The sequence below is a fragment of the Chrysemys picta genome, chromosome 11 (assembly GCF_011386835.1).
Source record: "Chrysemys picta bellii isolate R12L10 chromosome 11, ASM1138683v2, whole genome shotgun sequence".
Lineage (NCBI taxonomy): Eukaryota > Metazoa > Chordata > Testudines > Emydidae > Chrysemys > Chrysemys picta.
In genome coordinates this window covers 44,009,444-44,024,276 of record NC_088801.1, presented here as the reverse complement: position 1 = coordinate 44,024,276, position 14,833 = coordinate 44,009,444, and the positions used below count along the sequence as shown (strand labels likewise).

At 41.5% G+C, this 14,833-nt stretch overlaps 2 protein-coding genes across 3 annotated transcripts in view; one reads left to right on the top strand and one right to left on the bottom strand.

The window, feature by feature from the left end:
- The window catches only part of PLEKHA3 (pleckstrin homology domain containing A3), a 27,926-nt gene extending 20,910 nt beyond the window's left edge, over nt 1–7,016 (bottom strand). Inside the window, exon 1 of the mRNA XM_005300471.5 lies at nt 6,589–7,016. Within this exon, the coding sequence (XP_005300528.1) occupies nt 6,589–6,628 (40 nt within the window). The 5' untranslated portion in view covers nt 6,629–7,016. The remainder of the gene's footprint in view (nt 1–6,588) is intronic.
- Nucleotides 4,472–14,833, top strand: FKBP7 (FKBP prolyl isomerase 7). Of its 2 annotated transcripts, none has more exons than XM_065560821.1 (5): nt 4,472–4,632; nt 7,891–8,072; nt 9,604–9,755; nt 13,648–13,781; nt 14,468–14,833. In XM_065560821.1, exons 1-5 carry the CDS (start codon nt 4,531–4,533, stop codon nt 14,627–14,629), a joined length of 732 nt encoding a protein of 243 aa, XP_065416893.1. In that variant the 5' UTR covers nt 4,472–4,530; the 3' UTR covers nt 14,630–14,833. The 2 variants fall into 2 exon arrangements, with proteins under 2 accessions (XP_065416893.1, XP_005300530.3); XM_005300473.5 differs by lacking the exon at nt 4,472–4,632 and adding an exon at nt 7,083–7,333.

Here is a 14,833-nt window from a genome sequence, read left to right as displayed (position 1 = left end):
AGAGCCCTGTAAACACGCTCTTTCATGGTTGTATAATGTAATAAAATATTTTTGGTATCTCTTGCAAATAAGAAACTGAAATTCAATAGCTTTAGAACAAGATACAATCTGATATTTTTGGACTACAAAAATATTCAGTGGACTGACAAAAAATGGGCACAAAAAAGCTTTATGACTGATTTTTCCATAGGCTTTCACAGAGATTTATTTCCCCTTTACATTCAGAATACTGTGAATTCCTGGAGTTCTAGGTTTTTCAAAACCCATCCGAGACTCTGCCATAGGCAGACATCATACGGAGTAATGTGAATGTTCCATGTGTAGTTTGTCGAGCTTGCATAAGTGCTTGCAGGTACTGGCTCGAAAATAGCTACAGTGTAACTGAAAGATTTAAAATTATGTTTTCAGTTTATTTAATTTGTGCATTTGACAGCACTGTGTATAATCTGTTTTACTAACTGAGGCTAGGTCTACACTACCCGCCTGAATCGGCGGGTAGAAATCGATCTCTCGGGGATCGAATTATCGCGTCTCGTCGGGACGCGACAATCGATCCCCGAATCGACGCTCTTACTCCACCAGCGGAGGTGGGAGTAAGCGCCGTCGACGGGGAGCCGCGGAGGTCGATTTTGCCGCCGTCCTCACAGCGAGGTAAGTCGGCTCCGATAGGTCGAATTCAGCTACGCTATTCGCGTAGCTGAATTTGCGTATCTTAAATCGACCCCCCCCGTAGTGAAGACCTGCCCTAACAATAGAGGAGAAATAGTAATTGTCATCTGTTTATGTCGAGATAGCAATAAAGGAGGAAAGAACCATAAAAAAATTGTGAGGCCCCAAATTTAACAGTGGGATTCTGTGGGCAGATGTACTGTCTGTAAATTAAGTAATATTTCAAAAATAGAATAGATTTCAAGTTGGCAGTATCCATTAAACAAGAACTACATCTTAAGGAAACCTGCCTAGTAATTTTTCATTTTTGTGCATGAAAAAGGGGTTATAACTACAATCTGACTAATACTACTTCAAAAAGAAAGTGGCCACAGGATACACATACTATATTCATTGACATTTCACTAAAAATACAAAGTATCTCCATTAAATACATTCATCATGGAGAATAAAGATTGTAAATAGCTATTTAACATTTGATAATAACCTAACTAGTCTTTCACAGGAAGACGTGCACATAAGGTCCCCAGCTATGTAGCAAAGTACACCCACTCATATATTTGAGAAGGATGTCAAGCACACAGCATAAAAAGGATAACAAAAATCTGAAAGCAAACCAACCAAAACATGCTTGTGGTGCCAGCTCAGTGTAGCATAGTTTGCTACTATGCACAGGATTCAAATTCAGGCTCTATCTTAGAACTGCATTCCTGGAGTAAAGGTACTAGGAGTGTAAAAGAGGCTTGCATTAGCGTGATAAATTCAAGTCATGCTGAACACTGAGGTCACGCTTGACATATCATTAAAGATAAAAATAGAACAGAATGATACTTGGTTTAGGTAAGACGCAAACTTACACGACAGTTCAATTCAGCAAACAGAGGTAATCTGGGGTGTGATTGTTTTAAAAGAAAATGGTTAGACAATCATGATAGCCTCCTACATTTGAAGAACTAGTTCCGTGTTTTCTTTCCTTTGCACTCTTCCATCATGCTCTATCAGCGTGTATACAGGCAGCCAGGCAACCACCCCACTGACATTTCACAGGTTCTGATAGCTTAACTTTGCTGTCCAAACACATCTGAATTCACTGAAGCAGAGCAGCACAGAAAAGGAACAGAATAACAAGAGAGCAGAAAAAAGCCAGCGGCACTACAATTAAACAAGAGGCCTGAATAAGCATTTTATATGATCCTATACTGATTCACTCTAGGGGGACAATTAGTTCCACTGAATTGGCAGAAAAGAAATCTTTTTCATGGTGAAAGGATGCAGTACTAATGACTGTCTCCAAGGGGAATCCTATGAAGGGAAAAGGAAGAGGAAAAACAAAATTAAAGAAACTCAGTGAGTTTGCTAATGGTGAAAGCAGAGGTTCATTCAATTTCTCCCTAGAAATAAACTGACAGCTGCAATATATTTTTGACAAATAATTCAGTGCAGACACTCTTGCTATGTTACAAGTTTTCACTAACATTAGTAAGTGCTTTGCAGCACTTCAAAGGCTTTTTAAAAAAATTTGTGCTGTTCGGCTTTTTCATTTATATAGTTTTATCTCACCCGCTCAGTCCTTACACCCAGTTCTGTCCAAAGCTAACACTTCTTTTTGATCTGGGAAATAGTTTTTGACTTCCAGGACCACAAATATCTACACTGGAAACTAATCTTTTTTTTTACCTGAGGACAGGCACACAGACTGACTGACTGACTCTCTCTCTCTGATACGGCCTGACACCTACAACCTTTACTTTCATCAGTAAAGCCTTATATAAATTACAGTGTCACAGCCTGTGTGAAAATTGTGAAATTAGCCAAATATCTGTTGGGCTTCACACAGCTGCTTGGGCTTCAGGCAACAGATATTGGTCACAGCTCCTGCAGCATCTCCCCTAGGCCTGCCGGAGGCCACTGGGGCAGGCCAGGGCTCCTAATTGCTGCATGTTGTCAGCATTGCCCCCTCACCCTACCAAATGGGCAGAAAGCAGAGGCAATGGCCTAGGCTGGACTGGCTGTCATCAATAGTGAGACATCGCATGACCCACATCACCTTGCCTCCACTCCTCAAGATGGGATTGGTCCACCACCTCCCTACTCCACTCCCATATGGGACTGGTCCACTAATCCCCCCTCCCCCCCCGCCAGGAGCAGGCATGGTTTCAGTCAGCAGGGAGCTTAGAAGAAGGCATACCCGCTTCTATGTCCCCACTGTTGGAAAAGCTGCAGCAGCTTGGGGTTGCGGGTGGGACTTGGTGGTCATACATATCCCATGAAATTAGAGCATTTAACCAGGACACTGCCGTGATTTTATACAGGGCGTTATTCACCAGTACTCCAACTGCTACTTAGTTCCACTAACTTCAATGGAACTACTCACACAAGTGAGAGCCACAGGATGAGGTCTACAAAACCCAACTGCACACATGGATGGACCCACTGCTGACAAAAAGCTGTCAGCCACAGATCTTCCTGCACCACTAATTAAAAACCAATCAACTCACTAGTGCCAGAGATAGAACAGTTTTCAGAACTATGGTATTGCCAACCCTAAGGGTTAAAAAATTATAAGTCAGGTCCCAAAATATCATGAAACTTTTGAGCATTTAGGTTTCACACTTTCAAGCTTTTCTCCACAACCATGAGGATTAGATGTTTTAAAAAAGGGGGGGGGGGGGAAGCTGAGATTCTCATGCAATCACTTTACTACAGGAGATGGAGATTTAAGATAAATACTAAATATCAAGAGATTTGTGATAAAACTCTGAGAGCTGGCACTGGAGTATTGAAGAATGCAGTCTTGAAGCTTGGTGCAAGCAAGTGTACACAGACAAGCCTTTTGCGAGACATTTGGAATGATATGTCAGAAGCTTTCAGAACAGATCTCTATGTTATAAGAAGATATTACAGTATGCACCCTATCTTAGGGCTGGTCTACACTACAAAGTTAGGTCAGCTTTACTACATCACTCAGGGCTGTGAAAAATTTCACACCTTGTGTGATGTAATTAAACCAACCTAAGCTCCAGACACCACTTGGTTGATGAAAGAATTCTTCCGTCAACCTAGCTACTGCCTCTCGGAGAGGTGAATTTACTACAGTGACAGAAGAACCCCTTCTAATAAGTGTCTACGCTACAGCAGTACAGCCGCTGTGCCTACTGTAACACTTCTACTGAACTCAATTTCTGACTCAGCCCCTCTGACTTTGAACAAGTCACTTAATCTTCTGTGCCTTGGTTCCCCAGATGTAAAATGGCGATAATATTTCCTTTCTCATGCTTTTTGTCCATCATGTGTCTATTTACAACCAGATCCTGCAACTTAATCTGTGTGGATGACCAACACAGATCTAGCTGGATCAGTGCCTTAGACTGGAAGTTCTTCTAAGGAGAGACTGTCTCTTCCTATGTGTAAATTCAGGGAAGGATTTTGAATAGAGCCTAAGAAACTTAGGGGGGAAAGTCTCATTGAAAGAGACTACAAAGGACTTGTCCTTATAAGACCCACGAGTACTTCTGAAAATTCTACCCACTGGAAATTGGGGTCCTAATCACTGTTGGGGCAGCTAGACATTATTGCAATACAAATTCCTTAGCATTTGTCCTATTCTGGATTCCCTAATTAGACTGGTCTTAACAGAACTAAGACATTTATACAGTTACAGTTCATCCTGTGCTCACAATCATCCAATTTATTAATTGTGACTGGACATACAAAATAGAAATTCCTAAGTTAAGAGAACAGTCATGTTTCATCCTGGGTCAGGAACTTGTAGTCGTCTATTAATTACTTTCCTCTGGTACTCTAAATTAGTGGTTCCCAGTCATCACTACTTGTTACTATACTGACACTGCAAGATTTTTTATGCGGTATTTCTTCACATTCTCTTTCCTACCACAGGGCCAGATCCAGCCTGAGATCAGAGAGCCTGAGCAGTCACATCTTCCATGGACATCAGCAAGAACTGTGAGTGTCCAGCAACTCTGCAATTTATTGAAATAATGTACCACATTAATTGTCTCCATTCTGGGTCACTGTCCACATTCAATTCGGCTCTGCTATGCCACAGAGGCTGGACTATTCCAAACTTCAGTCTTACAAGGCAAGAAGAATTAGCCAATACAGCAAAGGTCTTACCTGCTAAATAGGAAAGCACCATTTCCCAAAAATACCACACAACACAGTGATGGGCACAAAAATACTGCTTGTAATAAGAAGGAGGTTAGGAAATATTGTTATTTGCAGAACCCATTCCATTAAGACACCTTAGTAGTTAATGTCTTTTCAATCACTTTTTGAACAGACTGATAATCTTACTTTCTGTCAGAGCCATTCACTACAGGAAGACTGACAATTTTCAAGAGGCAATACCAAGCCCCTTCCTTCTGAACTGTCACAGAGAAAGGACTATGTTAACTTGAAATTATATGATATGAGACATTATAGGATAATTGCTGATAAGCACAACTGTATGATATGGTATGTTTTTGGATGAAGACCAGAAGAACAGATGTTGCTGGGGACACAGAGGCTAGGACTCCTGGACAGAAGCCCCACCAGACTGCATGTTTGGAACTGGGGAGGGGAGGCTGAATTTGAAGGGTAGCGCTGGCTCCTGAGGACAAAGCGGGTCGGACAAACTGCAATCAAGGGAAGCACTGCCAGGATCTTAGAAGTATTGTTATGTTTATGTTACGTTTATTCAGGTTAAATAAACGTTTAGTGGTTTTTCAAGTCCAGAACTCAGAGGCATAGTTAGTCATAGGGTTTTCAAGAGATCTGCAGGACTCTTGAGATAGAGGTAAGAAAATTACCTAAGATGTGCTGATATTCACAGGCAAGTGCCCAGAGAAAGCTCGAGGGGTAAGAGGGCTGTACTAGCTACCCAGAGATACCTGTGTTGAGCAAGATGTGTCCAGGAAAGAGCACGCAGAGACAGGTGCAATGACTATATCTTACAATATGTTTGGATGCAATTAATGGTTTATCATAGCTATTTCCTACAGGAGGAAGTGGTTAAGGTGATAGACTAGAATTTCAATTCCCTGCTCTGCCAGATTTCCTTTATGACCTCGGGCTCTCTGTAAATTGAGGATAACATTACCTTCCCATCTAACAGGGGTCTTGTGAGGATACATACTTTCAGAATTGTGAAGTGGTCATATGATGGCCATCATCCTCCACTGACTGAACCAGGGGCTCCCAGAGCTTTAAGCATGAGCCTCTACAGTTTAAGAGCCAGGCTTTCAAGCTAAGAGCTGTACCAGAACCATATTCTCTGTAGATTAGACACAGAGTGATAACTGTAGCACACACCCTGACCAGTGGGCTATATTCAGCAAGCGGGGCCATATAAGTACATTCCAAAATACTGAGTATGAATGCAATATATCTTCAATTAAAACAGCATGCGATTTAGTAATGACTGTATTTTAAAACGACCCCAACACCTCCCAGATCTCGGGTAATCTCCAGGAAGGATTTTAAAACGTGGGTGCAGCATGAATTTAGTTCTTGTGAAAGGTGCAGATCAACAGCTCTGGGGGGTAAAGTCTTCCACTCACTCACAGAATCGGACATCGCCCATTGCTGCACCACAACTGGTTTCTCCGAGCCTAGGAGCAACAGGCTACTGAACGGAAACCAGCAATCCGCTGCTCTACGGTAGGCCACCCAACAGCCATCAGAGGCTAAAACTGTCCGTTTCTTCCCAAGCAAGATAGGGTCAAACAGCGGCGAGCAGCTCCACAGGCCAGCTGGTTTCGTAACCTCAGCGGACACTAGTCCGCACCCTCACCTAGATCCCCCTGCACCAGCACCTCCATCCTCCCCGCTGTGCCAAAGGCCCGCTGCCCGCTAACTCCCAGGCACCGCCCGGAAGAGCGATGCTGCGCGCCAGGAGCAGCCCCGCCCTGCCCATACCTGTCAGGTAATTGGTCCACTTGTACAGGACTCCTTCCATAGCTCAGGGCCAGGCTCCGTGCAGCATCCTCCTCCTCCTGGGAACGGGCGGCAGCAGCGGCAGAGCCTCCCCCTTCCCTCCAGCTCAGCAGCCGCCTATGGACATTTACGGCTGAGCCGCGCAGCTCGGGGGCCGAGAGCAGCCGCAGCCCCAGGATCCGGCTGGCCCAGCAGATGCTGCCCGCAGCGGGCTATGCACAGGGGCAGCAGGCGCGGCAGAGTGCCTCATGTCCTATGCACATGGCGGTCCGGGGAGGGGGGAACCGCAGGTGTCCAGCTCCCCGCAGGCTCTGCCCGCCCCGCTCCTCGGCTGCCTCTGGCTCCCCCTCCCCCTCCCCGCCGTCGTGTTTGCTGCCATTGACCCGGACGTTTCATTTACTTCCTGCAGGAAAGGGGCCGGCTAAGCCTGCCAGCGGGCCCGTGCCGTGACTCCGGGCGAACCTACCCTGCCCTGGCCAGACACACGCGGCCCGCGGGACAGCCCCGTTCTCAGCAGAAGCCTCCCACCTCCCCCCCGCAATGACACTGGTGGCAGCGCTTCAAGTTTCGGCCCCCTGCGGATGAGGGGAGTGAAAGCGAAGCTGGGCCAATGCACATGAAGGAAAATGCTGCGACAGCAGAAGTGGAAACGCGCACCCCCAAATTCCCCCCCCCCCCGCCCTGCGGGAGAGACGGTGCAGACATCGCCAACTCCTGGGGGAGAGGGGTACGCACACACACAGAGCAACACTCCCCCCCCCCAGTCCCAAGGGCCTGCGAGACCCTTTGTGATACAGTCCGCGAAATCCCCCCAGCACCAGCGGAGAAACGGTAACAAGCCCACCCTGTAAAGTCCCTGCCCCCCGGGGGGTGGTAATGCATCCCGCTTCCCCAGGGGACACTTGAAACACTGCCTGGGAGGGAAGCGGTCTCAAGGGAAGGAGTCAGTCCCGGGCAGAATCCCCCGCAAGCGCACGAGACTGACAACCCCGCACCGAGCACTGACTTTGCAGACCTCAGGCAATCAAAAATTGTCAAGGGGGGAGGAGCAAGTGGGCGGGGCGTAGCGCCCTGGCCGAGCTCACAGGCCGCAGCAACACAGCATCTTGGAGGACACGATGTACACGCCCCAGTTAGTGTCAGCCTGACGTCGAACAATGCCACGCAGCCTAGGTGGGGGGCGGGTGTCTCTTACTGTGAGGCTGCACTAAGAACCTCAGTCAGAACAAGCCTGCGAGTTTAGCAAGCATGACTTTCGGAGTCAGATTAGTTTTTTTCTTACAGGCTTTTTGTCTTCTTACGATCCACACGCACGGACAAAAGAAAGAGGATGCCACTGCAGAGGAAGTTAAAATAGAAGTTTTACATGTGCCCAAAGAATGCAAGCCAAAGAGCAAGAAGGGGGATCTGCTTAATGCACATTATGATGGCTACCTGGCCGGTGATGGATCCAAGTTTTATTGCAGGTAAATAACTGTGCTATTTATACTATTCTTCTTCACCAGATTTGCCTCTCCTCTGCAAATAAAAAATAGGCAAACATTTAGCCTTTTGTTTCTTTTTAAATCTGTGTTAAAGCAGATCTGACAATACGGAATCTGTTCGAAAGGAAAACAACTTGTATGCAGTGCCCAAAATTACAGTGAGGTTTAGAATTATATAAATGTATATCTAGAGCTATACTTTCAAACCACAAATGCTGTAAATATCATTATAAAATATTTAGGCCAAATTAAGCCCCAATCTTGCAAAGACTCAGGCCTTGCAGAAAATTGTATTCATTTAACTAAATTTTGTTAGAAATTGATTTAGTTAAATCAGTGGCATCCTCTTATGTAGACACTCTTATTTCAATTTGAGTGCCATAAATAGTGTAGTTTTCTTGTGTAGACTAGGCACAATGCACGTGAGCAACTTTGCTCACAGATTGTCAAGGTACACACATGCATAAGTCTTTGCCTGATCAGTGCATTAGTTTGTATTCTTCAATAAATAAAAGGAGCAACCTTTTACTTAACCATTATTGCTGTGAAATAAGTTTGAAGTATGTTAAAAATATTAACTTTTACAGTTTTGGATCCAACAGATATATTAATTCATCCAAAAATCGAAACTTAAAGGATATCAAAGTTTTCCTGACCTTGGCCTTTCTTTCCCTGAGACCAGTGTGGAAGCAGTATGCTCAGTTTAGGACAAAATATGATGCCCGTGGAAGCCCGCTACTGGTTGAAATAGGGTAGTGTTGATAGGTTTTGCTGGAGATCTAGGTAATTCTTGAAACTGCAAGTTATTGGCAGTGCTTGTTTGCGTGCTTGGTTTTGCAGCTTTAACAATGTTCTTTTCACATCAGATCTTTGATTTAATACCGTAGGTGGGAAGGGGAAGCATTGCATGCTAGGGGAACACTTGGCAGTGTGGCTCCAATGGAGACATATTGTCTAGGAGCTGAAGGATTGGTCAGCTCTAGTGTTGAGGAATAAAGCCACCAGATGGATGGCCTATCATCCTGCATATCTTCTGTAATCCACTGTTTTGCAGCTTATTCTGTGTACAGTATTTGTGTTCAGCGGGAGGAGAAAAGGGGAGAGAAGACATTCTCCCCCCAGTTGTGTGATTTGGAGAAACTCTGCTAAGGGAAATTACTAGAGTTTTCCTTGCCCAGTGCCCCTCTTGTACTTTCTGCAGAAAGGTGCAATTTTTGCACTCAATTTTTACTTGTTCTTTAACAAGTCAATGGGAGCTTTTCTGTGTATTCAATTTAGGATTTTTAACCAATTATACCAGAAAAAATGTTAATACTTCAATATAAATAAAAAAGGGCAGTTGTTTACTTTTTAATGTACACTTTACTGTGACTTCTTAAAAAATGTATCTAAATAATGTCACACTTTCCAAAGATAATACTGTATTTAAATGTTAAAGTGATTTTTTAAAAAAATATTTGAACACTGACTTTGTTGCTGTCTACTCGCTAAAAGCTTTTTATTGTTTTTGTAGTCGGACACAAAATGAAGGTCACCCAAAGTGGTTTGTTCTGGGTGTTGGCCAAGTCATAAAAGGATTAGATATTGCTATGATGAATATGTGTCCTGGAGAAAAACGGAAAGTGACAATTCCACCATCATTAGCGTATGGAAAGGAAGGCTATGGTAAAAAAAATTAAAATTCATATTTGTTTTTTCTTGTCTTTATGTTTTCAGATAAATGACAGAAAACAGTGTTGTAAATAATTTACTTGAGTATTGATCATCCAAGCTTTTTTGATTGAGGGTTTATTTGATGGCTACAATTACAGGGCCTGATCCTGCAAACTCTTATTCATACGAGTTCTTACCCACAAACATAGTTCCAAGGAATGTAATGGGGTTGCTCATGTGAATAAGGCCAACTCACATGAGTAAGTATTGGCAGAATTGGACCTGTAATTACAGGTCCATGCTAACAAGCTCTCTCTTTTGCTAGAAAGGAACTTCTCTGATAGGAGCACCACAACTACTAACAGCACCTACCATGTGACAGAGAGAGAGATCATCCTTTCGTTGCTTTTATTTGTATTATTGTAGCATCCAGAGTACCCTCTCAGGATTGAGGCTCCATTGTGCTGCCAGTCCCTGATCCAATTTGCTTACAATCTAAATAATACATGACTTATTTTTTGAAAACAAAAACCACAACTGAAAAGCTATCAAAAGGAATCAGATCTTCAACCCAGCACTCCATACACAACATGCTTACAGCTCTTTAATTTCCAGCACCACAAGACAGTTAGTTTCACCCTCCAGCAAGTGCAGTGACAGCACTTACATTAACTCTGCAAGCAACTGCAGTGCTGCTTTCACGGGTGGCTTATTTCACATGAATGAGGAGTTTTATGCTAACAGCAAAGAGCGCTTCGAGAGCAAGGAGAGGTCATAACTTCAGTGCTTATAATTATATTCCTGTTTGATTTCCAGAGCCTCTAATATCTCTTTTTGCAGTCAGAAGAGCCAAATATAAGAATTTTTGCAAAAGTTCATTTAGGATTGGAGCAGACAAACAGGAGGGGTAAATTGATAGTTATTTTTAAGTGGTCTTTAGATACAACTTTACAAGGAGAACTTTCTTTTGTGGGAGAAAATAAATATGGTTCATTGACAGCCAGAAGAAAAAAAATAAGATTTTCAGAAAACTATTGTTTTATAGGAATTTAGGGGATTTAATTATCTGTTTCTGAGGTTACGAGAAAGGCCTTTTATTATTTAATATTATTAAATATTATAATTAATTGTTAAATAGTATACTAATTATTATTATTTCCTCCTATTTATGTACATCCTTATTCCTGTTGCATTACATTCATGTTTAATTTCTAAGATTAAGGTACTGCCAGATTGGCCTTTTAATAAAATTGTTTTTATTTTCACCCAGTCAAAACAATATGAGATTCACTACATACCACTGAATTAAGTTGATGAAACATTATTTGTTTGAAAACTGTCTTGCGACTAATTGAATGAGAAGTTTCATAACTCAGCATAATAATTGTTGCAGTCACCAATACCCCACTGAATGGCGCACAGGAAACCTAATCTGAATGCATGACATTTAGGTATGCAATATAGGAGACTAATGGGCTGATTCAGGACTTAAAATCTTATCGTGAAACATTTCAGCTGAATAGACAATATCATATTTTAGTTCTTTGTAATCCAGCTTTGTCTGGGAACATGGGGCATTGACTAAACATGCTGCTGCTGTTCTGTGATCATAGTTTGATCATTTGTTCATGTCAAAATTCCATGAGCCAACTTCATCCTTGATGTAATTCCATTGAAGGCTGTAGAGTTACACCAAGAATGAATTTGTCTCATTAACCATAACAAGAAATGAACAAATCTCGCCTTGTAGCAACAAGAAAAGTCATTGATATCAAATAAAAAGTGCATTGTTAAAATCTAACTTTAGATGTAACTGTTTGTTCTAGGCAGTGCTTGAAGAAAGACTTTTTCCTGCAACATGGTTGTCCTCTGTCTTAGCGTATTCCTGCATGCTGGGGAAGATGACTGTCTAATCTTGACTTAGTCAGGCTGCATGTGGCTCTTTAGGTCTTTATATGTCTTTGTCTCTGGTATGTATAATTCTTAAAATTACTTGCACCAAAGTCTGCCTAGTTAGCTTATATTAATAAATGTTAGATAAACTTGTTACAAATATATGGTATATATTTCAGACATTTACACAATTGGAACAGTTTAACAAAACACGTTTTGTAGTCAAAATTGAAACCTCTCAATACCGTTTTATTCATGATAGGTATCTCAAATAAGAAATACCAGTAATACCAGTTTGTTTGCCCACCACTGTTAAAGAAAGCTGATTTACATTTTAATCTTCAGATCTAATAGGATATGTAGAAACTCGAAAATAAATTCTGATGATAGACTAGCCTACATACTAGCTTTAGGTGAACCAGCATATAATTAGGATCCAGCTGTGTGTTTACACATTAACTGCATGTTGCATGGTTTGTCAAATGCATGTTTTGGGCTGACTTTTTAGACCTTATTGATCCACTCTTGTTATTTGTCTACCATGATACAGTAACCCATCTTTGTATTTAATATTTCCTCTATATCTTTGATACCAGAAGATGCTTTGACACAGAAATATTAGAACCTACCTTCATTCGGTCTTCTGGGACTGAGCAGATCATTCCTGTAGCCCATTTTTCCTTTGTTGATCAGATGGCTTGGATTCTGAATACTTCAGCCTGTGTCGCCAGCCTCTCTCCTAATTAGTTGCATATTTCAAATTATATTTTATTATTTGTAAATCCCTTAATAGTAGATGCAGGTATATCAAAATGTTTTAGCAGAACTTTGCTGCTTTTTTTGCCTGCTTGTCTCCATTTCAAGCAAAGAAGGAGTGTGTGTAAACATTGCATCATTACTACAATCCTTTCAAACCAGACTGTCACTTTTAAATTACAAAGTAAAAACACATTACTTTAGCCTGGCAAGTGGAATTGTCAGGACTTCAAAAGAAGTGTTGTAAGGCACATTTGTATATACTATTGTGTTTCAAAACTTCTCTTAATGCAAGGCTTCCTAAGGAGAATTTTTAATAGTTTGAGGTATATTTAAAAAATTGTTTTTAAATGTCTGGACAGTTGGGATGAACAATGTGAATATCTTTCCACATATTAATTTTGTTTCAGAGAAATAGAATGGTTGTAAGTAGTGCCTGAAAACATTCGCCTCTGAATATCAGGATTGCCAATGGAACTCCATCTCATTTCCCTTTTGCCAGCAACCTCCTTCTCTGAAAAAGACCCCCGAATCCATTACCTTTGATGTTTTCTGTGGGCTTCCTGGTGGCTAAGACCCCCTATTTCTCCTGCACTCTGCTGTGGGCTAGCTGGTCGCCTCTCAAATCATGCATTTCAGTGTTTATGGGGATCTGCCTGCTGCCATCCCCCAAATCCATTAACGTCTTCTAGAGAGCTGGAGGCTGCCTCCTCCAATTGTGTTGAAAGAGGAAAAGCAGGAAACACTCATATCTAACACCTGTACCTTCTAATAGTGAGATGAGCTTAGAGACCTTGGGAGCTAAAAAAATCCTAAGGTGACTCTCCCTCAGCTTTCTACAGCTTGCACAGCAGTGGCCAAGAGAATTTGCTGTGGTTGCAGTATGGGGGTCTTTACTATTGGGTTTGGGCACACCTGCTGAATAGGGAGGGACCCATGTAGCTGCAAAACCCAAAGAACAGGCCACTAGGCAATATCTCCCTCAAGACAAAGGTAAGGAGAGTTGTCCTGGGTTCAGTGCGGGAGAGGATTGCTCTGGGTCAAGAATGAGGTAGGAAGGAGTCCCAAAGACGGGCTTAATAGTGTACTATATAAAGCCCGGGGTCAGATTATTATTTAGGTATCACACAAGTTGGAAAATTACAGTATTAACCCATTCCTAATAGATAATAGAAATACTGCTGTATGAATGTATGTACCAGTAGTATGAGCTTTGACCAATGTGACTGCTACAATGTTTTTTTTATATTCTTAGCACAAGGCAAGATTCCACCTAATGCAACATTGATCTTTGAGATTGAACTGTATGCAGTGACTAAAGGACCACGTAGTGTTGAAGCATTTACTCAAATAGACATGGACAGTGACAAGAAACTCTCTCGAGATGAGGTAACATGAGTCAACTGACTTGGAATGGATCACATATATATAACACTACCAATAAACCAAAACATGCATTATCCCTATATGAGCTGCCTCTGATTCCATCTTTTACGTATTACTTTGCTATATGCAGGGCTACATCCCAGATTTACAAGGATGCAACGTTTGTTTCACTCTCACGCAGTGTCTAAAGTCTCCCCTTTTGAGGAATGAGTGTATTGAAATGTGTAGGGTCCATTAGTACATTTAAGAGGTTAATTCAGACTCTACACCCACTAAATTCTTGTCCTATCTGCTGCAACAATCAGCAAGAGTATCAATTATGGTTTCATGATAGAGATATTTGCCCACTACGAACTAGTCAGACATCAACTAATTTCACTCAAGCTCAGTTTTCTATTGAAAATATCTTCAAATGTGTCTATTCATTGAAGATTTTTACTATGCACTGTTACCTTATATTGAGACGATAGGGAGATAACCATTTCAGTACATTATTTTTGTTATAGAGTCCCTAATGTTTTGCTCCTTTTAGTGTACTTTTGCTCTGGAGTTTCAAGTGTTGGAGCTTTTAGCTGATGTCATTTTATATTTGTGATATGACTGCCTATATGCTAGTATTTATCACGATGAGCTTACAAAAATTAACTCTGAGCTATGTTTAGTATAATGTTTTAATTTTTTTCTTTTAGCTAAGCCATTATTTGAAGCAGGAATTTGAAAGAGATGGTAAAAAACGTGATGCATCAGTTCACGGTTCTATTTTAGCCGATATATTTAAGAGGAATGACCATGACGGAGATGGCTTCATATCTGCAAAGGAGTACAATGTCTATCAGCATGATGAACTATAGCAAATTATTTCTAAAATCTCCTGACTGCTTTCTCTACCCTAGATTTAAAGAATCTCTAAAAAGAACTTTCATTTTGTCACATGATGTTTTACATTTTTTTTGTAATGGTAAATTTTTATACCTTTTAAGATGAGTGTTAAAAATCTTTCCAGTAACATTTCAGTTACTAATATTTTACAAAAGAAATAAAATTATAAAAAGTCA

Excerpts from the sequence above, each read along its gene's own strand:
- FKBP7 (XM_005300473.5), top strand. The coding sequence starts at position 7,217 with ATGCACATGAAGGAAAATGCTGCGACAGCAGAAGTGGAAACGCGCACC. Across the intron at positions 7,334-7,890 it reads CCAACTCCTGGGGGAGAGGG|GCTTTTTGTCTTCTTACGAT; the intron begins GTACGCACACAC and ends TTTTTCTTACAG. Across the intron at positions 8,073-9,603 it reads GGATCCAAGTTTTATTGCAG|TCGGACACAAAATGAAGGTC; the intron begins GTAAATAACTGT and ends TTGTTTTTGTAG.